The sequence below is a fragment of the Canis lupus genome, chromosome 1 (genome assembly GCF_048164855.1).
Source record: "Canis lupus baileyi chromosome 1, mCanLup2.hap1, whole genome shotgun sequence".
Lineage (NCBI taxonomy): Eukaryota > Metazoa > Chordata > Mammalia > Carnivora > Canidae > Canis > Canis lupus.
This window is the reverse complement of record NC_132838.1, coordinates 81,887,821-81,911,550: the sequence shown is the minus strand read 5'-3', so window position 1 is coordinate 81,911,550 and position 23,730 is coordinate 81,887,821. Positions and strand designations below refer to the sequence as shown.

Below are 23,730 nucleotides of genomic sequence, written 5' to 3'. Positions count from 1 at the left end.
CACGGCTAAGTTCTCTGTTCTCTGTGCGTTATGTGCACATTGAGGGAGATTAACAGTAAAAAAAAACATGTTCACAGTTTAAGCCCTTGGCAATGCACACATGTTGGAAGGAAGAAATGCTCGTAGTGATGGGGAATCTGGGGAAATTCACTGGATGAAAGACATAGGTAAAGAGATCATGAGGACATGGCAAAGAAGGAAAAAAAAAGTACCCAAAATATGTATCACAGAAAAAGTCTTTTGTTGGTGCAAAAAAAAAAAAAAAAAATCAAACCCACGTGTGGTGTGCTGTGGGTACTGCATGGAGTAGCTTGAGCCTTGGCGACTTTGCTCCATGGGGCAGGCTGTGCTGTATTTATCCCCTGTCGTCTTGCATGCAAGCACATCATGAAAACCTGCTGGCCTAACAGGGGTGCTATGTACAGAGTGGGGCATCATTTCCCACTTGCTGGTTCTCACTGAACTCTGGGGAAAAATTAAGTCTCTTTCAGGAGAGAGAGGCAAATGTGTGCTTAGGTATAAGTCAGATGCTTTATGCCCATCTTATTCAAGTACCTCTTATGGTTAAAGACTAGCCCATTGCTGTTGGAGACCAAGTTAGTGGCACACCAAGTTCCTTACTTCTATAGTTTCCGCAAAACAGTGAGGGATACAGTCTGGCATTTATAACTGAGTGGCAGGTTGGTGGCCAATAAAAAGGGGGTAAAAATGAAAACACTGTTTCAGCTAAGAAAGCATTTTTCTTTTCCCTAAGATTTTCTATTTATTCATGAGAGACACAGAGAGAGGCAGAGACACAGAGGGAGAAGCAGGCTCCCTGCAGGGGAGAAGCAGGAGGTGAGTTAAGAGAGAGGCAGAGGAAGAAGCAGGCTTCCTGCAGGGAGCCCTATGCAGGACTCCATCCCAGGACCCCAGGATCATGCCCTGAATCAAAGGCAGACGCTCAACCACTGAGCCCCCCAGGTGTCCTGAAAGCATTTGGTCTTGAAGGAACAGGAAAGCACAAAGGAGAATGTACTTGGAGAATGGACAGGAGCGCACACTGCTGACAAACTACAGAGAGTTCTATTTCTAATGCCTGATAACATCCCCCGAACATTTCTATTGCAAGCTGCCCACCTTTAGGATCTTAGATATGTTTGAGAAGGGAAATTCAGTTCCCCTTCTGTGAGCTGGCCCTGCCCCAAATGCCCGTGGGATGAAAAGATGAGTCAAACCCCCTCCTTAAGGACTTCACAAAGCTTTGTGACTTCACAAAGCCATAAAGCCAGTTGAATATTGCTTTTTTTTTTTTTTTAAGTAATTGCCTTTCTGAGGGAGCTTGCTGAACTGATACCTGTTGCACATCCTACATTGATAATGTCATTTAAAGAGGAGTCTGTCATACACACCTGTTCCCTACGTCTTTACGATAGCTACACCTGGGCTTGTGCTCTTCTCCCTGCCAGGTATAGCGCTAAGTGACTTATATGCAATTCTATTTAATTCTTTTCTACTTAGCAAACTGAATGGTTGAATAGACTTGCCTAAGCTTACCATGGCAGTTAAGTGGCAGAGTTGGAACTTTGTGACATTCAAAGCTGTCCTCTGTCCTCTGACCTACTAATCATCTAGACCTGAGTTTGGCATGCTTTCTCTGTAAAGGACCCCAGAATGAGGTTGGTGACACAGGAAGACCATTAACTCACCTCCAGGCCACACTTACTGCTAGAGCAGATTCTCTTGAAGAAGTGAGGGCTGGCTGATAGACTACACAAAGAATGGTGAGAGAAATGAAGACAGGGTACTGAGGGGAACCCCAAGCCTTAATGCTACCCGTTGTGGCAGAGAGGAATAGTACTGAAGGACTGTACAGGAAAAATGCTGTGGGTTATAAAGGCAAATAGAATGTAAAGGGACCAGCCCTTGAACCTGCCAAAAGGTGGGGAGCTGCTGGAACGGTCTCCTGGTCAGAGGGGCTGGTGAGTGCCACAGTTGATGTATCCCTCTGCCTTGATGGGAGTAGGCTGTGGGTGCCCTAGCTGACCTGCTGCCTCAAGGAGCCATGGGACCCTAGCCCACACCAGCCCTGGCCCTCCCACCAAGGTTGGCTTAGCTCTATGCACCTTGGAACACCCCTGATTATTGCTCACTACAGCCTTAGCCATCACTCCAACAGGGCATGGGTGCTAAGCATGCAGGAACACTCTAGGCTCCTACCACCTTGCCTATGGCAGCCCTGCCAGGGCACCCTGGGGAGCCCTGTGGGAAGCACCTTAGGGTGCCCTGAGATTTGTACCTTGTCTTGGCTCTAGCTACCCTGCCATAGTGCCCCCTGGGACACTCCGGATTACACCTACTTGAACTTCAATTGTTCTTCCAGGGCATCTTGAGTAGAGAGCCCTGGGACTGCTCCCTGTGCTTAGAGGCCCAGGACCCCTGGCTTGCACTTACTTCCTCTTGAGTTATCCTGCCTGGGGTATGCTGGCTTATGTCTACTTCAAATTTAACTGTCCTGCCAAGGCACCCTCTACATGGAAAGCCTTGGGATCCCCTAGCTTGTACTCACTTCAGATCTAACTATTCTGTCAAGGTGCTGCCTGTAAGAGCCCCAGGACTGCCCCCATCCATGCCCACTTCAGCTCCAACCATCCCACCAGGGCAACCCCAGCATGCAATGCTGTGGGATCCCCAGCCCATGCCAGCCACAGCTCTGGCAAAAAGTCATCATGCACAAACACATGGTCTACACAGTGGGCAACCATACATGAGACTATCCCATCAAGTTTAGGAGACATAGTTGTTCCATCTACTTCATAGAGACAAACACAGACAGTCAAGCCAAATGACATAGTGGAATATGCCCCAAACAAGAACAAGACAAACCTCACAAAAAAAACTAAAACTGAGCTAAGCAATATGCCTGATAGAGTTTAATGGTCATAAAGATGCCTACCAGCTTAGAAGAGTAGAGGAACTCAGCAAGAAATTCTTCAATAAGAGAGAAAATGTATTTAAAAAAATCAAAATTAATACAATAACTGGAATGAAAAAAATGTACACCGAAAAGCAAATTAATAAGGAAGACCAGATAAGGGTAGCCTGGGTAGTTCTATGGTTTAGCGCCGCCTTCAGCCCAGGGTGTGATCCTGGAGATCTGGGATCAAGTCCCACATCAGGCTCCCTGCATGGAGCCTGCTTCTCCCTCTGCCTGTGTCTTTGCCTCTCTCTCTCTCTCTCTCTCTCTCTCTCTCTCTCTCTCTCTCTCTGTTTCTCTCATGAATAAATAAATAAAATATTTTAAAAAAAGGAAGACCAGGTGATGGAAAAGCACACAAGCTCAGCAGTACAAAAAATGTTTTTAAAATGAGGATAGGTTAAGGGATGTCTTGGATGCCAGCAAGCAAATGTCTGTATTATGAGGCACCAGAAAAAGAGAAAGAGGAAGAAAATGTATTCAAAGAAATAATAGCTGAAAACTTCCCTTATCTAAGGGAGAAAAAACAGAACTTTAGGTTCAAAAAGCATAGAGTCTCAAACAAGATGGACCCAAGGAGGCCCACGGACACAATAATTAAACGTCAAGGGTTAAAAAGAGAATTTTAAAAGCAGCAAGAGAGAAGCAAAAATTTACATAAAAGGTAAATCACTTAAGTCTATCCACTGATTTTTCAGCAGGAATATGGTCATCCAGAAGAAAGAGGCATGATTGATAGATTCAAATGTTAAAAGGGGAAAAAAATCTGCAATCAAGAATACTTTACTTGGTGAGGTTAGCATTCAGACCTGAGGGAGAGATACTGAGTTTCCCAGACAAACAAATGATAAAGGACTTCATCACTACTAAAGGACCTTACAAGAAATGTTAAAGTGACTTCTTCAAGTGGAAAAGGCCATAATTAAAAAAAAAAAAGTATGAATAAAAAGACGTAAAATGGGATAACATATATATAAACTGGAGGAGTGAGTAAAAAAGATCTTTTGGAATGTGTTCAAACATTAGTGGCCATCAAAACTTGATACAGACCACGACATACTTAGGATGTTATGTTCAAACCTCGAACCTCGAACCTGGTGGCAACTGCAAGCCCAAGACCTGGAATACAGATACACAAAAACTAAAAAAGCCAGGCATAGCACTACAGAGAGTCAGCAATCACAAGACAGCAAACAAGGAGAAGAAGGGAACAAAAGAAAGAAAGAAACAGAGAATAAAAACAACCAAAAAAATTTTAATAAAATGGCAGTAAGAAAAAAAAAACGGCATTAAGTACATAGCTATCAACAATTATTTTACATGTAAATTGTCTAAATGTTCCATCAAAGGACACAGGATGGCAGAATAGAGAAAAAAGTAAGACGTCTCTAAATGCTGCCTACCAGAGACTCAGTCTGTGTGTGCCTTTAGGTCTGAAGTGAAAGTACAGATAAAAAATATTCCATACAAAAGAAAGTGGAAAAAAACAAAACAAAACGCTGGGCATCAATACTTATATCAGATGAAACAGACTTTAAAACAAAGACTGTAACAAGAGACGAAGGGATTACATAATGGTAAAGGGGTCAATCCATCAAGAAGGTAAACCAATTGTAATTATGTACCCAACACCGGAGCCCCTAAATACAGAAAGCAAATATTAATGATATAAAAACAGAAAGTGATAGTAATACCAAGGGACTTTGAAACCCACTTACATCAATGGATAAATGATCCAGGCAAAAAATCAACAAAGAAACCACGTTTTTGACTGACACATTAGAGCAGATATATACAGAAATATATTTATGTATAGATACATATAGAAATTCTATCCAAAGCGACAAAATACACATTGTTTTCAAATGCACATGGGACATTCTCCAGGAGAAATCACATGCTAGGCCACAAAACAAGCCTCAATAAATTTAAGAAGACTGGGACCATATCACACATTTTTTTCTAACCACAATGGTATAAAGCTAGAAATCAGTAACAAGAAAGACACCAGAAAAAACAAACACACAGAGGCCAAACAACTTGGTAGTAAACAACCACCAGGTCAATAAAAAAAATCCAAGAGGAAACGAAAAAATACATGGAGACAAATGAAAATGAAAACAAAGGGCCAAATATTTGATATGCAGCAAAAGCAGTTCTATGAGGGAAATTTATAATGACAGACCTACCTCAAAAAATGAAAATCTCACACAACCTAACATTACACCTAAAAGAACTAGAAAAAGAACAAAGAAAACCCAAATTTAGTAGAAGGAAGGACCTGATAAATATCAGATCAGAAATAAATGAAAGAGACTAAAAAACAGAAAAGATCAATGAAACCAAGACCAGGTTCTTGGAAAAGATAAACAAAATTGATAAACCTTTAGTCAAATTCATTAAGAAAGAAAGAGAGTAACAACCAACCACAGAAATACAAAGGATTATAAAAAACTACTATAAAAAATTCTATGCTGACAAGTTGGACAATCTATAAGAAACAGATAAATTCCTTTTTTTAAAAAATTTTTTTCAATTTATTTATTTATGATAGTCACAGAGAGAGAGAGAGAGGCAGAGACACAGGCAGAGGGAGAAGCAGGCTCCATGCACCGGGAGCCCGATGTGGGATTCGATCCCAGGTCTCCAGGATCGCACCCTGGGCCAAAGGCAGGCGCCAAACCGCTGCGCCACCCAAGGGATCCCAGAAACAGATAAATTCCTAGAAACATACAATCTTCTAAAACTGAATCAGAAGAAACAAAATCTGAACAGATCAATTACTAGTAATCAATTCCTAGAAACATACAATCTTCTAAAACTGAACCAGAAGAAACAAAATCTGAACAGATCAATTACCAGTAAAAATGGAACTGGTAATCAACTTCAAACAAACTGGAAGTCTAGTGTCAATTGGCTTCACAGGTGAATTCTACCCAACTTTAAAAAAATATCTATTCTGAATCATTATATCAAACTATTATAAAAACAGGACAGGAAGGGAAACTTCCAGATGCATTCTACAAGGTCAGTTTTACCTTCTTACCAAACTGGACAAAAGTCACTACAAAAACAAGCAAACAAACAAAACTCTACAGGCCAGCATCTCTGATGAACTTAGATGCAAAAATCAAAAAACAGTAGCAAACCATATTCAACAATACATTAAAAGGATCATTCACCACGGTCACAAGGGGTCCAGTCCAGGGATCCAGAGGTGGTTCAATACTCACAAATCAAGCAATGTGATACATCCCATTAACAAAATGAAAGATAAAAACCATATGACTATCTCAAATGAGGCAGCAAAAGCATTTGACAAAATTCAACATCTGTTCATGATGAAAACCCTCAACAAAGTAGGCTTAGACTTATAACTGAACAAAATAAAGGCAACATATGAAAAACCCACAGCTAACATTCTCAATGGGGAAAAACTTTTCCCCTAAGATCAGGATGTTCATTCTCACTACTTTTAATCAATATAGTACTGTAAGTACTAGTGACAGCAATCAGACAAGAAGAAGGAATAAAGGGCATGCAAATTGATAAGAAAGAAGTTAAACTGTCAGTATTTGTACAATATATTTCTATACAAAGAAAACCCTAAAGACTCCAGTGAAAAATTACTAGAATAAGTAAAGTTGTAGGATACAAAATTAGTACACATAAATTGGTTCCATTTCTATATAGTTAATAATGAAGTAGCAGAAAGAGAAATGAAGAAAACAATCACATTTACAATTGCACCAAAAATAATAAAATACCTAGGAATAAACTTAACGAAGATCTATACTCTGAAAACTATGAAATACTGATAAAAAAAATTGAAGATGACACAAATAAATGGAATGATTTTCCATGCTCATGGATTGGAAAGTATTAAAATGTCCATACTACCCAAAGCAATTGACAGACTTCACAAAATCTCTATCAAAATACCAAGAGCATTTTTCATAGAAATAGTACAACCAATTTTAAGATTTTTTTAAAAGATTTTTATTTTATTTATTCATGAGACACACAGAGAGAGAGGCAGAGACACAGGCTCCATGCAGGGAGCCCGATGTGGGACTTGATCCCAGGTCTCCAGGAGCATGCCCTGGGCCGAAGGCAGGCGCTAAACTGCTGAGCCACCCAGGGATCCCCTTCTAAGATTTTTATGGAACCACAAAAGACCCTAAATAGCCAAAAAAAAAAAAAAAAAGTGAGAAATAAGAACACAGCTGGAAGTATCACAATGCCACAATGCCAGATTTCAAGATCTACTATAAAACTGCAGTAATCAGGGATGCCTGGGTGGCTCAGTGGGTGAGCATCTGCCTTTGGCTCAGGTCATAATCTTGGGGTCCTGGGATCGAGTCTCATAACAGGCTCCCTGCCTGGAGCCTGCTTCTCCCTCTGCCTAGGTCTCTGCCCCACCCCCCCGCCGCTGTCTCTCATGAATAAATAAAACATCTTAAAGAAAAAACCTGTAGTAATAAAAAAACTATTAAATTGGCACAAAAACAGACACATAGGTCAACAAGACAGAATAGAGAGCCCAGAGATAAATCTACACTTGCATGGTCAATTAATCTGTGACAAAGGAAGCAAGAATACCCAATGGGGAGAAGACAATCTCTTCAATACATGATGCTGAGAAAACTGGAGAGCTACCTGAAAAACAGTGAAACTGGACCGCTTTCTCGCACCACATACAAAAATAAACTCAAAATGGATTAAATACCTAAATTTGAGATTTAAAAACCATAAAACTCCTAGAAAAGAAAAAAAAAAACAGGCAGTAATCTCTTTGATATTGGCTTTACCAACATATTTCTAGTTAGGTCTCCTTTGAAGGGAAACCAAAGCAAAAATAACCTTATTAAAGCTATACTCAAATAAAAAGCTTGGGAACAGTGAAGGTAATCTTCAATAAAATAAAGCAAAACATATTTGATAAGGGTTTAATACCCAAAATATATAAAGAACTTCAACAACTCAATACTAAAAACACAGATAATCTGATTAAAAATAGACAGAAGACCTGAATAGACATTTTTCCAAAGAAGACATACAGGTGGCCAACAGGTACATAAAAAAGATGCTCAACATCACTAATCATCAGGGAAATGCAAATTAAAACCACACTGAGGTATCACCTGACACCTGTCAGAATGGGTAAAATAAAAAATATAAGAAACAACTGGTGTTGATAAGGATGTGGAAAAAAAGGAACCCTCCTGTGCCATCGGTGGGTCTAAATACTGGTGTAGCCACTGTGGAAACAATATGGAAATTCGTCAAAAAACTAAAAACAGGATTAGCATATGATTCAGTAATTCCACTACCCAGCAGTAAATAAACAAAAAAGTAAATAAATATACGTGTATATATATTATACATATATACAAAAGTATTTATTATATATAATACATATATAAATGTGAAAAGATATATGCACCCCTATGTTTACTACAGCATTATTTACAATAGCCAAGATACAGAAGCAACCCAAGTGTCTGTCAACAGATGAATGGATAAAGAAGCTGTGGTATATGTGTATAGATGTGTATGTACACACACAATACATACACACACGATGGAATATTACATAGGCATAAGGAGAGGTCATGCCACTGAGACAACATGAGAGTATAATGCTAAGTGAAATAATTCAGAGAAAGATAACCACCATAAAAAAAAAAAAAAGGATAACCACCATATGATTTCACTCACACAGAATCTAAAGAACAAATAAATAAATAAACAGACCCATAAATACCAAAAACTGATGGCTGCCAGTTGGGTTGCGTAGATAGATGGGTGAAATGAGTGAAAGGGAGTGGGAGACAGAAGCTTCCAGTTGTGGAATGAATCAAGCCCAGGCACAGCATAGGGAATATAGTCACCAATGCTGTATGGTGACAGATGGAAGCTCCCCCTGCGGTGAGCACAGCCTAACACACGGACTTGTCATATCACTATGTTATACACCTGAAACTAATATAACCTTATGGATCAACTATATTTCAATTGAAAGAAAAAAGGGGCAAAGAGCATAAGTATTTTAGGTTTTGTGGGCCATTCGGTTGGTCACAACCACTCAACTGTGCTGTTAAAGCATAGAAACAGTCTGTGGATAAATGAATGGGTGTGACTGTTTCAATAAAACTTTATAAAAAGCGGTAGCAAGCCATAGTTTGCCACTCCTAATCTAGACTCCAGTATGTATGGGCAGGTGTGTGGGTCTCTTGCCAGAGAAGCTCTTTCGGAGAAGTGGCTGTGACTGGCTTGTTTCAGAGTGCCTTGGTGTGGATGCATTTTGTTACCTGTCAACAAGTATTTCTCAGAATGGTTGGGTGTCATGCCCAGTCGTTGAGGATTTCAGAGTCTAGTTGAGTAGGCAAGATGTGTTTATAAGTAGTAAGTAATGCAAAAACAAAGGAGTACTGATGCAGGTGTTATGGATTCTAAGTACTACAGGAAGAGTGTAGAGGTTGGTGCCATCCTGAAGGATGACAGGATCAGGTCATGCAGCGCCCTCCCCAAAATATTTCCTACCACTCACCATGTGTCAGGTATCATGCTAAAATATCATACATGTATCTTGGAGTCTACAAAACAATCGCATGAGCTTGGTCCTAAAGTCTTGAGAAATTGAATGACTTGATCATGGTTCTACAAAGTATCAAAACTGTGAAGGTGAACCTGGGTAGAGTGATTTCAGAGCCTGGGCTCTGGACACAAAGCTCTGTTCTTTTTCCACAGAGGCAAGAGCAGACAGTTAACAAAAGAAGGCATTATGATGGTCGATACACAATTGTTCAAAACTAGGGGACTGTTCCTCCTCTCACGCACTTAATTCAAAACACGTAAGTTGTTTTCTTTCGCTATCACTTTTCAGCATTGTTGGGGGAATTGAAACCTTTCAGGTTGTTAAAGAGCAGGGCAAACAATCATTTGTACTTCATCAATCACACAGGCAGCCTTTCCAGGCAGAGGCAGCAACAATGTGCTGCGTGCAATGTGTGAGCTCTTGTGTGGCTGGCTAGGCAGCCAAGCAGATCCCCTGCTACTGGGCTGGCTGAAGAGTGCTGACTTACCATCATATTCTGGGAAGTAGTCAACTAGGTGGGAATACATAATTTTCTCCTCTAGAAGATCTTTCTTGTTTAAGAATAGAATAACCGAAGAGTTCTGGAACCAGGGATATGTGATAATTGTTCTAAAGAGTGCTTTGCTTTCCTCCATTCGGTTCTGAAAAAAATCAGAAAAACAAGGCATGAATTACAGGATTACTCAATCTGTGACTTGTTTGTGTTGGAAGTACAACCCATCTCCTGTATGCATTCAAAATTTTGTAACCTCGGGCTGGATGGTAGTAGCTTTTATCAGGATTTACATGCAAAGGGTTCATGACACCCATCAGCTCTTTTATTAAGTTAACTCTCAGTCTGACAAGCAGGTGACCAGCTCTTCTTCCCACAGACACACTCACCACTAGGTCATTCCCACACCCAGGTCACAGACAAAGGCAGATTAGGGAGAGTCCTCCTTTTCCTGGGGACATAAAAGCCTTGGTGCATGGGGACACTTCTTCCTGGCTATACCGATGATTCTTTCTGGCCTCCACAGTTTAGTGCTATGTGTGATGACTAAGTTTCCAGCAGTGAAAACACCTGCCTGGGACTCAGCCCACCTCCAGCGCTCCTGGGGGCCTGGTGGTTGAAGCCGGAGCATCCTACTCCCATGGCATCCAGCCTGGATCAGGGCAGGGCTCTGAATCCAGGCACACATCACTTAGAACAACTACTCTCTGGTTTATGGTCATCAGTTTAGCCAAGCAGCCCAACTGGCCCCATTAACTCCAGGACTTTTGCTGGGAACTCTGGAAGACAGAACCTTGATTTCATGCAGAATGTGGATGAGGACTCACGTAGGCTCAGGAACTTCAGACAACCATCTTGAAGTAGAAAATAAACCAGGTCCTGCTCATTTGCTTTTAACTACCTGAACTTGGTTCTGCCTCTGGATTTTCAGCAACATTGGCCAATATGTATTCTTTAGTTTTGAAGCTAGTTTGAACTGTGTTTTTCTGTTTGTTGTATAAAATACTTGCAATGGATATACCTGGATACACCCCCCCGCCCCCCAAACTTCTCAAAGGAGATGAATGAATAAATGACATTTCAGGGATGGCCATGAAGACTAGGTGTTCAAGCTGTTCATGTTTTCCGCTCAGAGTCTGCCTTCCTCATGTAGAAGGTTCCCTAAGTTTCATAGTGCAGTGTTACAAAGGCCCAGCATACTCCTCCGGACAACCTTTTGACTGCAGTTCCAGGAAATCTCCAGGAAACTCAGCTCACCAAGGAAAATTTTCTGATCCTAATTTTGTCTTGTTCTTTCCTTCTATAAAGTGTGCCAATTCAAATCAGGTTGAAAAGACCCACTTTTCAAAAAGAGATCTTTACCAAGTTCTGTAAAGCAGATGATCGTCAATATGCCAATCTCTTCAACTTTTAAACTTCCTCCCTAGCACTGCTCAGACATTTAAATATGAAAGCACATGGAATATAAAAAATAGTGAAAGGGAATAAAGGGGAAAGGAGAAAAAATGAGTGGGAAATATCAGAAAGAGAGACAGAACATGAGAGACTCCTAACTGTGGGAAACGAACAAGGGGTGGTGGAAAGGGAGGTGGGCAGGGGGTGGGGGTGATGGGGGAACGGGCACTGAGGGGGGCACTTGATGGGATGAACACTGGGTGTTATGCTATATGTTGGCAAATTGAACTCCAATAAAAAAATAATACGAATGCACAGTGGGACAGATACAGAGTAAGGGGTAGTTCATGGTTCAAGGGACAATGTTTATTTCACTGTGTACATTTCTCTTTTATACAAATGATATGCATGGCTTTTAAAATATCTATCTATGTGCCTTTTACTGGTTATCATCACCAGTGGTAAAATTTTAATCCCCAGAAACAACAGTCATTAAGAAATCATGTCTTGGAGCCTATGGTTTTACAGGTTGAAAATTTCAGGGCTGAAGATCAGCAAAGGCCCAAATAAGAACTGAAAGAATTCTAAAAGAATCTAAAGAAGGTTAAACTCAATAGTGACATCTCTGATGGGAGAGTTAACTTTTTTCCCCCTTTACATAAAGAAATTCTAGAAAGGCATACTGTGGTCTTCAAAGAAGCCCTGTTTAAAAGGTGGGTATATACACACTGGCATCAACCAAGTGAGTCTCCATTAGAAAGTTATTAGAGTTAGCACTCTCCAGAAGAGATGTGATGGGATCCTTGGGGACAGGGTTCTCTTCGGGCTTTTACTGGCTTTATTCAAAGGTAAGAGTCTGGACCCTGGGAGGAGTCAGGAAAAGAAAGAATGGCGCTAAATTCATATAAAGGAGGCTCCTAAGGGATGCGTGGATGGTTCAGGTTGAGCGAATGCCCTTGGCTCAGGTTGTGATCCTGGGGCCCTGGGATTGAGTCCGGCATCAGGCTCCTCACAGGGAACCTGCCTCTCCCTCTGCCTGTGTCTCTGCCTCTTTCTCTCTCTCTCTGTCTCTCATGAATAAATAAGTAAAATTAAAAAAAAAAAAAAAAAGGAGGCTTGAAACTCAAAAGAGTTTCAAGACTGGACTGGGAAGAACCCCCAAGCTCCATGTGGAGTCTGCTGGGAAATGACCTCAAACCAGCCTGAAGGACAGTGGCCCGGAAGAGTGGACTGAGTTCAGCACCAAGTTCTGGGGATGACTCACCCAGCTGGTTGTCCCTCTGTGCCCACTGTGACTGTACTCAGAGCCACTCTGGAAGCAGGGCCGCTGCCCGCGCTGGTCCCACTGAAGCTTTGCCTGCACGTGCAGGTGGGAGCTGCTCTTTGCTCTCAACCATTTACCATAACGTGTGTATGGACTGGGACTAGAGCTTCTGATTGAGGGAAAAACTAGAAAGCAACCAGCTGACTGGCGGCATCATCAGTTATCACTGTACTTTCGACTAGGTCTACAAATGCAATCTAGGCAGGGGCCCTGGGAATCTGTATCTGCACTCAGCCCTCTGGGTGATTCCTGTGCAGGCTCCGCTTTGGGAAGCACAGGGCTGCAGAAGGGGTCCTCCAACTTGATGTGTGCTATGAGCAAGCAGGGTACCTCGTTAAAACACGGATCCTGATCCAGAGTCAGATGGGGCCTGCGATGTTGCATTCCGCATAAGCTCCCAGGTGGTGGGAGCCCACCTGGAGTTGGAAGATGCAGAAAGCTCATCCAGGCAGGACAACGAAAAATTCCCTTTTTTGCAATGAGAAGTGCAGATCCTGTGATGAAAATCTAACCATGCCACCTTCATTCTTTTTATTTTTCCCAATTAACATCCTGACTTTATGCTTTGAGGTTTTTTTTTTTTTTTTAATTTTATTTATTTATTCGTGAGCTACACAGAGAGAGAGGCAGAGACATTGGCAGAGGGAGAAGCAGGCTCCATGCAGGGAGTCCGATGTGGGACTCGATCCTAGGACCCTGGGATCATGACCTGAGTCAAAGGCAGACACTCAACCACTGAGCCGGCCAGGCATCTAGCGCTTTGGGTTATTTACTCCACAGAGAGAATTTCTTATCAGCCCCCCTCCCCCCACACCCACCCCGGGCCATGTAAGAATATTTATAAACTTGTATGCTACACATCAAAGCCCCTGGACTAAGTCTAAATGAACTAAATGAGATTTTCACGATGCTTCACAGGGTGGTAGAACCTGTAGAGCATGAGGGATAATCCACTTTGCTCGGGAAAATTGCTATCTATGAAGGAACAGCATGTCCTAGGAGATGTGGTGGCGCTTGCTTTTTAGGAACTTGCCAGGGCATGGGATTTCAAGGAGGAAAACAGAACAGCAATGTAGGAGACACAGGGACAACTGAAGAGGAGAAACAATGAGGCTTTGTTCCCCTCTCAGGAAAGGTTTAAAGGCAGTCCTGAGGGGTGGTGCTCATTACACCCACCTTCTCTTGGGGGTTTTAACCAGCTGAGTAAAAAAATGATCCTAGTAAAGGTTTTACTACTTCAGACATGGCTCCTTGTGAACAGGGTGGGCCTAGCCTAAAAAGACTCTGGTCCGAAAAAGACTCTTGTCACCCCCACCTACAACTTCTCCCAAACTGAAAGCAAGTGTCTTTCTCAATGCAGGGTGACCTGATGGAGGTGACAAAGCTGGAACGGAGGAAGCAAAGAGAGAAGGGGCTGCCTGGGCCCGCCTGGTCTCTGCTGCCCCCCAGGGATGGAAAGAGGACTGAGGCTCAGAGTGAGCTCATTGGCCAGTGGGTCTCCATGTAGTCACCCTGCCTGAAGTAAATGTGGCCAGAGAAGTGTCTTGGCCAGATCACACTTGATAGACACTGATTGTGCTTCTTCAAAATTCTTATGTTTGAAGCCCTACCCCTTGATGTGACAGTTTTAGGAAGTGGGGCTTTGGGGAGTTGATTAGGTCATGAGAATAGGACCCTGGAGAATGGGATCAGTGCCCTTAGAAAAGTAAAATCCTATCCCCCAATGTGATGACGTTGAGAGGTAGGGCCAACTGGAGGTGATGAGGATTAGTTCCCCCATTAGATGCCAGAGAGCTCCCTTAATATCTCCTGCCATGTGAGGACACAGAGAGAATACTGTCCTCTCTTAACCCGCAAGGAGCCCTTCACCAGACATTGAAACTGCTCATGCCTTGATCTCAGACTTCCCAGCCTCCAGAACTGTGAGCAAAGTTTTCTGTTTATAAAAGCCATCCGCCTGTGCTGATTGGTTACAGCCGCTGGAAAGGACTAAGACAATGCTGATCAGGTGAGTTATTCCTACCCCCAGGCTGGCACCGATCAAGGGGTAAAGCCCTCAACTGAAAAGCATTCACCCCGACCCCGGGCCCTGGGAGAAGGACAGGCTCCCTGCTCCTCACTTAGTAATCTGAGGCAGAGCGCCATGACCACTGAGTGTCCTCCCTGCAAGATCACCAAAAAAAAAAATCCCTGTTCAAGCCATCTAATCTTCCAACACTGCAAACTGATTCTTGAGATCTGCCATCTCCAGCCAACACTGCTGTTTCATGCAACCAACCCCCTGCCAACACGTGACTAACGCTGCCTCCAGGGAAGGGCCCTGAAAGGCATTCACCACTTAGCACGGCCTGACCCCGTTGCACATCTTCAGCCTGAACTCCTGCACAAATGTCCTTTTTGCCACAAAAACAGGCTCCATGTCACGGCTGTCACACAGGGTGGCTGTAAATTCCTGACCCGTGGCCAGTAGGAGCAGTCCCCGCTCCTAATCCTTCGAGGCCTAGATCAACAGGCCTTCCCAAGAAATCCTTCTCTGAGCCTCTCTTGGATTGACCCTGTCTGCCCCCTGCTCCCTGCCCCCCACACACTGTCCTACTGTTCCTCATTTGCCAATCTCCTGGATACACACAGAGTTTGCTGGAAGCTGGGAATGAAGGTGTGCTGGACAGCATCCTAGAGGATGGACGAGGACAGGAGTGTCCATGTGATGGCCCTGTGAAAGTGGTCGACAGAAGATGCCGGGGTCACATGAGAAGGAAAGGTTTGGTGGGAGAAGGCTTAAAAGCAAAGGTAGTTTTGGGATGCCTGGGTGGCTCAGTGGTTGAGTGTCTGCCTTCAGCTATGGGCATGATCCTGGGGTCCTGGGATTGAGTCCTGCATCGGGATTCCCACAGGGAGCTTGCTTCTCCTTCTGCCTGCGTCTGTCTTTTATGAACAAACAAATAAAATCTTGCCCAAAAAGCAAAGGTAGTTTTAAGTCGAATCTCGATGAAGGCGAGATGGAGGAAAGGTGAACAAAAGCAAAGCCAAGGAGGACCTGAATCCATAACTGTGTGAGAGGAGATTTGTGGGAACTCTTTATGGACTAGTTCATCAGGGCTTCTGATCCCTGTAATGTGGGCATTAAGAAAATTCTCCACGTTAATATGAAACATTTCTTCCTCATTTGCATCTTGGGGGGCAGCTGGAATGGGACAAACACACCATGTTCTGTGAAGGACACATGTGCTTGAGCCTCTGTTGTGGCCCTAATATAACCTGGTGTGCGTGCAGTCCTGCTCATTGTCAGCGCTGGCAGGCGCTAGGAGCCTACAGAAAACCCCACCAGACAGCTCAAGTGTGGCTTAACGAGATGCAATCATTTGCCTGGAGCTAGGAGGCCACTGCTTTCCTTCTGGCTCTTGGGCAAACCTCTCTCCCATTGAGGAATAGGCCAGATCCAGTGGACATGGCCCAAGAAACCAACTGGAAGCTGGCTTTCCTCAGGCTATGACCTGGCCCAAATCTCTGCATGAAATATTACCAATGGGCCTGAAGGGATACTATGCCCTGTCTGGAGCCTTTGGGGCCCTGCTGCCACAGAGAGCTGATGTTTGCTGAGAAGGCTGTGGTGCCTCACATCCCCCTGCAGAGCTGGTATTTTTTCCCTTTGGTGAAAGTTAGCATCAAACCAGAGATTGGAATGTCCAATTCTAGAACTTCTGCAGCTTCTCATTATTTTGCCAGTAAGTACCTGTTCCTCTCACAAAATTCACTTATTTTCTTTACCAAAAAATACAATTTAGACTAAGACCCTTAACTCTTGCCCATGATACAAGCCACCCACCTGCCTCCTTCTCCTTGTGGATATTTTTCCCTCTTGCTAATGGTTTAAGACACATTGATTTACATTCCCTGTAAGATTTAGAAGGCAGCCTTTATTATTTTTATTTTTTTTTTAGTCAGCCTTTAAAATATAAAACTATACACTTAAGACATAAACCTGCAGAATGCCATTGAGTTGCCAGTGAAGGCAGATAGTCACCCATCCATCAGTCATCCATCGTCCACCAGATAGACATCCATACTCAGATGTCTCCCCAGACACGGTGAACCCCGGAGAACCTGGGATGAAGCTTTCAAGGCCCAGAGAAGCCTTCTGGTATCAGAGATACAGATGATCTGAGTGACCTACAAACATACTAGTAAATGCCAGCAAGGGGTCAGGTGGCTGTGATTGTGTATTCACAATCCATGTGTCCAATTCTGTGACTCTGTAATCCCTGAGCTTTCAGCTTCAAGGCCAAAGTCATACATTTGACTTAAATGAGTGATGTACAGATATACAGAAGGAGATACATGACCATGTCTACAGAGCAATGCATATTTATCGTATTTTACGATTAAAAAAAAGATTTTATTTATTTATTCATTCATGAAAGACACAGAGAAAGAGGCAGAGACATAGGCAGAGGAAGAAGCAGGCTCCCTACCGGAGAGCCTGATGCAGGACTCAATAACAAGACTGTAGGATCACGACCTGAGCCGAAGGCAGACGCTCAATTACTGAGCCACCCAGGTACCCTGCTTTATGAAGTTTTTAAACCCAGGACTTCAGAGTTACAGGTTAAGACATCTGCTGGCCACATAATCACACTCCACTGTGATTCCAAGGAGCACCCAAGGCTTCCTTCTATCTACTGGCATGTGATGGAAAATGTGCATGCAAGCAAGGGACACTATGCAGGGGACCTTTTCATTGGCACCATTTCTGTTTCTGAAATTGATGTGGAAAGGAGATCCTCACAATGTACGGTTTTTATGCTTCAGGAATCCATATAGCACTACACCTTAAATACCACTCTTTGATTGCTCTGACAAGCTTCATGATTTCTTCTCAGATGTAACTCACTCAAGAGTATTCTTATAAATAAACTTTATTAAAGGCCATTATTTTAAACAAGCAAACTTGTTTTAATGTAATGATCCATGATATTGTAAAATTTGAATTAAAACGGTCATTTGTTATCAAACATCGAATCCTTTTTTTTTTTTTTTTAAGACATTGAATACTTTGAAAAATTCACATCTTTAACAGGGAACTAGGAAATGTTCTCTCGGGTATTTCATTTGATACATGTCAACTGGGTAAATAAACCAAACAACTCAAAAGACATAACTCCAAAGCCTTATGAAATAACATTTCCAAGTTGGTCTTCTGTATATTTCTTTCCACCCTCGATGATTTAGGAAAAAGCTTGGCGTGTCTGACTTTGTATCCCCAGCAGGATCTCATTGTTATGTGTCCAATCGGATGTCAGTACTACACTGAGAATTCAAAACACATTCTGTGTCAAGCTCCTGTTGGTGGGGGTTGGGGTGAGGGTGGGAGGAAAGGGCCAGCGCTATGGGCTGGGGACCTCAGCTTCCTTATACTTCCCAAAGCTTGGGAGCACAGAACGAGACAATGTGTGCAAAGCACTCAGCAGTGATCTCAGCACACAGTATCTTGCAATAATGGCCACTGTCAGAGATGGCAAAATTGCTGCATAGGAACCTCAATTCACAGGGCACCTGGGTGGCTCAATGGCTGAGCATCTGCCTTTGGCTCAGGTCATAATCCCGGGATCGAGTCCTGTTATCAGGCTCCTGCTTCTCCCTCTGCGTGTGTCCCTGCCTCTCTGTGTCTCTCATTAAAAAATAAATCTTTTTTTTTTTTTTTAAAGGAACCTTAATTCGCTTTCCTCAAATCCTTGACCAAACTCTGAATCCAGAGAAATCTTTCTATTCCCTGGATTTGCACAAAGTTACTCTATCCATGCTTTCAAATTCAGATATATTTGATTTATTTTTATTTTATTATTTTTTAATTTGATATATTTGATTTATAAGAAACTGGAAAATTGTTTGGGTTTCCATCAATTGCTCACTTAGAAAATGTTTCTTCCAACTGTCCATACGTTAAGGGGGAATATCCTTAAAATGCTTAAAAATGTTCAATACTCTCAACCCCAGAGCAAACCAAGAAAATAGATACAATATATAAATGGAGCAGCTGGAATGACAAAGACCGTGCCCTAGCCTTTCTACTTCTGCTACTCAAATCAGATGACAGGAATAGAAATAATAAGGGATAACTAAATACAGCTGGATAGACCAAATGTCCTCCGTAATTTTCTTAGTCTTTGCAAATCTTTGCAAGCGATTATTTGAGATCGAATCTGACATACCTTCCAAGCTTGAAGACAGCTCCTGGAGGTTTTAATATTATAATTTCTGCCTATGAGTCAATGTAATCTACTGTACAGGATGTTTAGAGAAGCAAAGAAAGAGAGCATATTTGCCTCTTACCTCCAGGTCTGAGTTTTCTAGGCAATGAAATGAGGCCCTTGGGAAGTGAACTGATGCAAACCAGAGTGAGTTGTAGGAGAAAGTGGGGGGAGGAAGGAAGGTGGGGCAGAGATCAGAGGGAAGGATCAGGAAGAGATGTTCACATCCTCAGACCAAAGAGAAGAGAGGGCCTCAACATGAGGGAGAGAAAAACACAAGTGTTTAACCCCTCTGATGTGGGAGCCCACAGGAAGATGGGATGATATCTTTAATAGTTCCTAGTGTTTTAGTTCAGTCAAGTGGTCAAGCAGTGGCTTGCAAACATTATTTTACAGCACTCTGATCTTTCTACTTACAATCACCCTGTGCTCCACTGTCCTACTCATTTTATGCTACATGTCAGTGATCCAATGTCTACCCTTAACTTACATAAATTCCTTCTCTTATAATACCCCTCACCTGCTGAGTCAGGATTTCAATATTAAATGCCTTGAGTATTCCTGTCATTGACTTTTCAATTTGTTGACCTTCCTCCCATCTTTCTCGTACTCCACCCACAACCATCAGCCTGTGTCACCATTTTGGGGCCGTTCTGCCAGCAGCTCAGGAGAGATCACCACCTCCTTGCTCTCTGACATGATGTCTCAGGGCCAAAAGCAGCTGACTTCCCACACCCCACCCGTGCTTCTCAAAAATTGCTCTATCATACCACAAACTTAAATCCCATATGCTGTCACTTTCATTGTGAGTCCTTGCCCTCCACTAAATATCCAGGCATCAGGTAATTTCTCCTTGCTGGTTCACTGGGTATTTCTTCCAGCCTAAATCTCACGAAGACCAGTAACTCCCATATTTCAAACTTGTTTAATTTGAGGACTGTAATTTCCTTGGTTTTTCCTGGAGCTAATTGGAGAAGACTTACAAATTTTTGCATAATTAAGATATAGATTGACCTGCAGAGTTTAGACAGAAGAATGACTTACTCAGCATCCCAACCTATCATTAACTCCTTGGGTTATGTCCCCAATCACATAAAATGTTTCAGCAACAACCAGCTTGGTAGCCATGCTCTAGACCAGTCATCAGAAGAGTCAAGGAAACAACCAGAGAGATCTACAGGAATGTGGCTGACACCTGAATGGCTGGACCCTAACTCTGGAACCCCAGTAAACCCATCAGCATGGGTCAAGAATCCAGAGCACAACCTGGCTGAATAAGCCTATGTTCACACTGCAGCAAGCTCATATGCTTGAAGAAAGAGCTCATTTACTGAGGTTCACTTGATATGTCTTTACTAGATTCTCAGCCAGAACCAGATGCAAATTAACTTAAAATGGGCAACAAAGAAGATACAGATTATTTCCATAGACACTAAATATTTTTTATAAAAATTTAAATTCAATCTGCCAACATATAGCATAACATCCAGTGCTCATCACATTACGTGCCCTCCTTAATGCCCGTCACCCAGTTACCCCATACCCCCACCCACCTCCCTGATTTGAGGGAGCTTCACTGGTGAGACACAAGGAGACATTTAATGTTGGCTTCAGGGCACAGTTAAAGCTGAAAGGCTGCATTTTGACCCACTTGTGTGGAACTGTGAAGTACAGCAAACAGGAAATTACGGGAATTCTGAATTATGTTGTGTACAAACTTCCAAGACCGAATACTAGTTTCATGGCGCTCCATTCCCTAAGGACCTTAAGATTCTGAAATTCTGATCTGACCTGAATGTTAACAGTAGTAACAAAAAGAACTTTAGAAAGAAAATCTCAGTTGGCTTTCCCCAAGCTATCCTTGTGTTTGTTTTCTACACTTTCAAAAGGTATTTAAAATAAAGCCTAGTGATATTTTTTCCATTATAAAATTAATATGGTCATGGAAGAAAATTTAAAAACTATAAAGAGCAAGAAGAAGGAAAAAATTCCCTGGTTGAACTGCCCACATAAAACTATTGTTGTTCTTGTTGTTTTTCTCAATTTTAACAATTTTAGCTTTTTCTAGTCTTTGAACTATGCAGCTTCAGGGTTCATTTTGTATTTAGTGCTTTCTGAGATAATGGAAAGTTGCTTTTGGACCTGCACCATCCAACTCAGAAGCCACTAGCTGCATGTGGCTACTGAGCACTTGAAGAGTAGCTAATGAAACTGAGGAAATAACTTTTAAATTTTATTTAAATATTAGTCATGAGGGACCTGTGGTTACTATACTAGACAGTGCTGTTTTAAAGGACTGCGATTATTTTGTACATAAAATATATCCTGTACTTTGCTTTCAACATTACATCCTAAGCATTTTTCAGTTTTAAAATTCATAAATATTTGAATAGCTTCATAGTTTTAGTGAACTGAACTAAATCTCTATTGTAAGATACTTTGCACTATTATCAGATTATAATTTATAACTCTGTACATAGATTTCCATTGTGAAATTTTTTTAAACTTAAAAAAATTAATACTATTTTTTTTAGAGAGAGGAGAGTGTGTGTGCAGCAGGACAGAGGGAGAGGGAGAGGGAGAAGAGGGAGAGAGAGAGAGAGAGAGAATCTCAAGCAGGCTCCATAAGGGGCTTGACCTCAGGACCTTGAGATCATAACCTGAGCTGAAATCAAGAGTCAGACCCCTAACTGACTGCGCCACCCTGGAGCCCCTGAAAATTTTCTTTATAACAGCATATCAAAGTAGGTTATAAAATTTAAGGCCCCTGGTAACAGACTATTAGATGGCTTTCTAGAGGAGGTGAGCAAACTTAGGGACCCTGTAATAGTGTATAGTTGCTCATTTTACTATTCCTTCTCAAGAAGAGAGTTCAAGCCTTTCAAAATCTTTTTTATATCAAACTACATGTGGCATAAAAGGATATACCAAATGATAGGGCGAAGAAAACAATAGTTCAATGTCTTGGTTTGAATTTCTTTGGTTATCTGTGAGGTGGAACATTTTCCAGTAGATTTACTAATGTAGTATTTTCCCTTTTTGTGAATTGTCTGCTCCTGTCTTTGCTAATGAAAACTGGTCATGTTTTTTGCTCTTTATGTTTGGTTATGGGTTTGTATGAACTCTTTATATACTATAGTTATCAAACATTTTAGGTTTGATCAGTTTTTGTCATTTTGAATATTGAGTGTCTTAAAGAGGTTTTCAGTGCTGCCTTTGGCCCAGGGCATGACCCTGGAGACCCGGGATCAAGTCCCACATCGGGCTCCCTGTGTGTCTCTGCCTCTCTCTCTCTGTGACTCTCATAAATAAATAAATAAAATCTTTAAAAAAAATCAGATTAAATAGCTCTGATATTTCTAACTTAAAAAAAAAAAAAACAGTTCTCCTTTGTTATAAATTCCCACTGGGTTCTCTTTTTCTTTAAAAGCCAACTTGGTTTTCTGTGCTAGCCAGCTTGGTTAACTTAAGTCATAGTTCAACCCAAACAAGTATTTTGCCAACTGTACTGGAGCTATTGCAAAGAGTAATGTGTGCCTGAATGTCAGCTTTCTGATTCTATGGTTGATTTCAATAGTGACTTGACCACATAACTGGAGACTGTGGATAAAGAGAAATAGAAATAGGCTATGGGGATGTTGTAGGGATAAGGGATTGAAAAGGAAACAGGCTCAGATGATACAACTGAGCTTGGCAATCCTGAATAGCCAAAAAGGTCTAAGGAAGATCTGATCCATCTACACAAATCAGTTACATACACATCCATACATCAGACTAATCTGGGCAAAAGTCCTGGTGTGTCAGTCACGCTGGAAAGTCTAAGTCTAGGGAAAATGGGGATGAAATAAAATAATCCAAACCAATTTGGTAAAATATTTCCTTTCGATGCCTCAAAATGTTTTTAGAGATGGGTCAGTTTGGCCCAGAAACTGGTTGCCTCAATTCTTTGGCAAATGCAAAAGGGTGACATCGGTGTGAGGATAAGAACTTGGTTTACTGTGTGTCCAAAGAGATAAGCTCAAAAGACTTGTATGGACTGCATTTTTGAGACCTTTACAATACGGTACCATGTGACCTGGCCTGTTTGTGATCACATACACTCTGAAGTCTGTGTCAAAATTCTTGGCTTCTACCCTTCAGACCTCTCCTTCTACCCCTCAGAGACTGCAAGTGTATGGCTAGAATTTCCAATGAGAAGGATCAGATAGTGGATAATAATGGAGAATTCAGACAGGGAATCTGAGTCAGTATGGAACTGAAGGGCAGCAGTGAGCAGATAACTGGTCAAATGCTAACTAAATTAAGGAGAGAGGATGTGTGACCTGTTAGCATGGAAATTGTCTCAGAAGGAATATATAAAATATTCTGAAAATAAGTCCCTTGTGAAACCAGTCTTGTGCATTATATTTCTAAGGTCATTTTTACATTTTTAAACAATAAATGATTTGTTGTATAATTAATAGATTTCTTTTTTGGTCTGATTTTCAGGGATATATGTGAGGAAAGTTTTCAGACTCTGACATTTTGGCTATGTGAGTAGTCTTATTTATTTTATATAAAGCTTAATAATGCTCATGATAAAAACGAACATTTGTTTAGTATAAATATATACCAGACACTGTTCAAAGCACGTTAGTGTATAAAGTGTTGGCAAGCTTCTCTGTAAAGGGCTGGATAGTAAATATTTTAAGGCTTTGCAGGCTACATGGTCTC

At 41.7% G+C, this 23,730-nt stretch overlaps 1 protein-coding gene and 1 long non-coding RNA gene across 4 annotated transcripts in view; one reads left to right on the top strand and one right to left on the bottom strand.

Annotated features, from left to right (window-relative positions):
• The window catches only part of LOC140639169 (guanine nucleotide-binding protein G(q) subunit alpha), a 307,081-nt gene that overhangs the window by 8,048 nt on the left and 275,303 nt on the right, over positions 1 to 23,730 (bottom strand). For both annotated transcript variants that reach the window (XM_072837677.1, XM_072837673.1), the window contains exon 6: positions 10,045 to 10,198. In XM_072837677.1, coding sequence (XP_072693778.1) covers positions 10,045 to 10,198 — 154 coding nt within the window. The remainder of the gene's footprint in view (positions 1 to 10,044; positions 10,199 to 23,730) is intronic.
• Positions 1,316 to 17,781, top strand: LOC140639225 (uncharacterized). Of its 2 annotated transcripts, none has more exons than XR_012036021.1 (3): positions 1,316 to 1,448; positions 9,710 to 9,813; positions 14,130 to 17,781. It is a non-coding gene; the product is annotated as an uncharacterized lncRNA (long non-coding RNA). The 2 variants fall into 2 exon arrangements; XR_012036027.1 differs by lacking the exon at positions 1,316 to 1,448 and adding an exon at positions 1,566 to 1,763.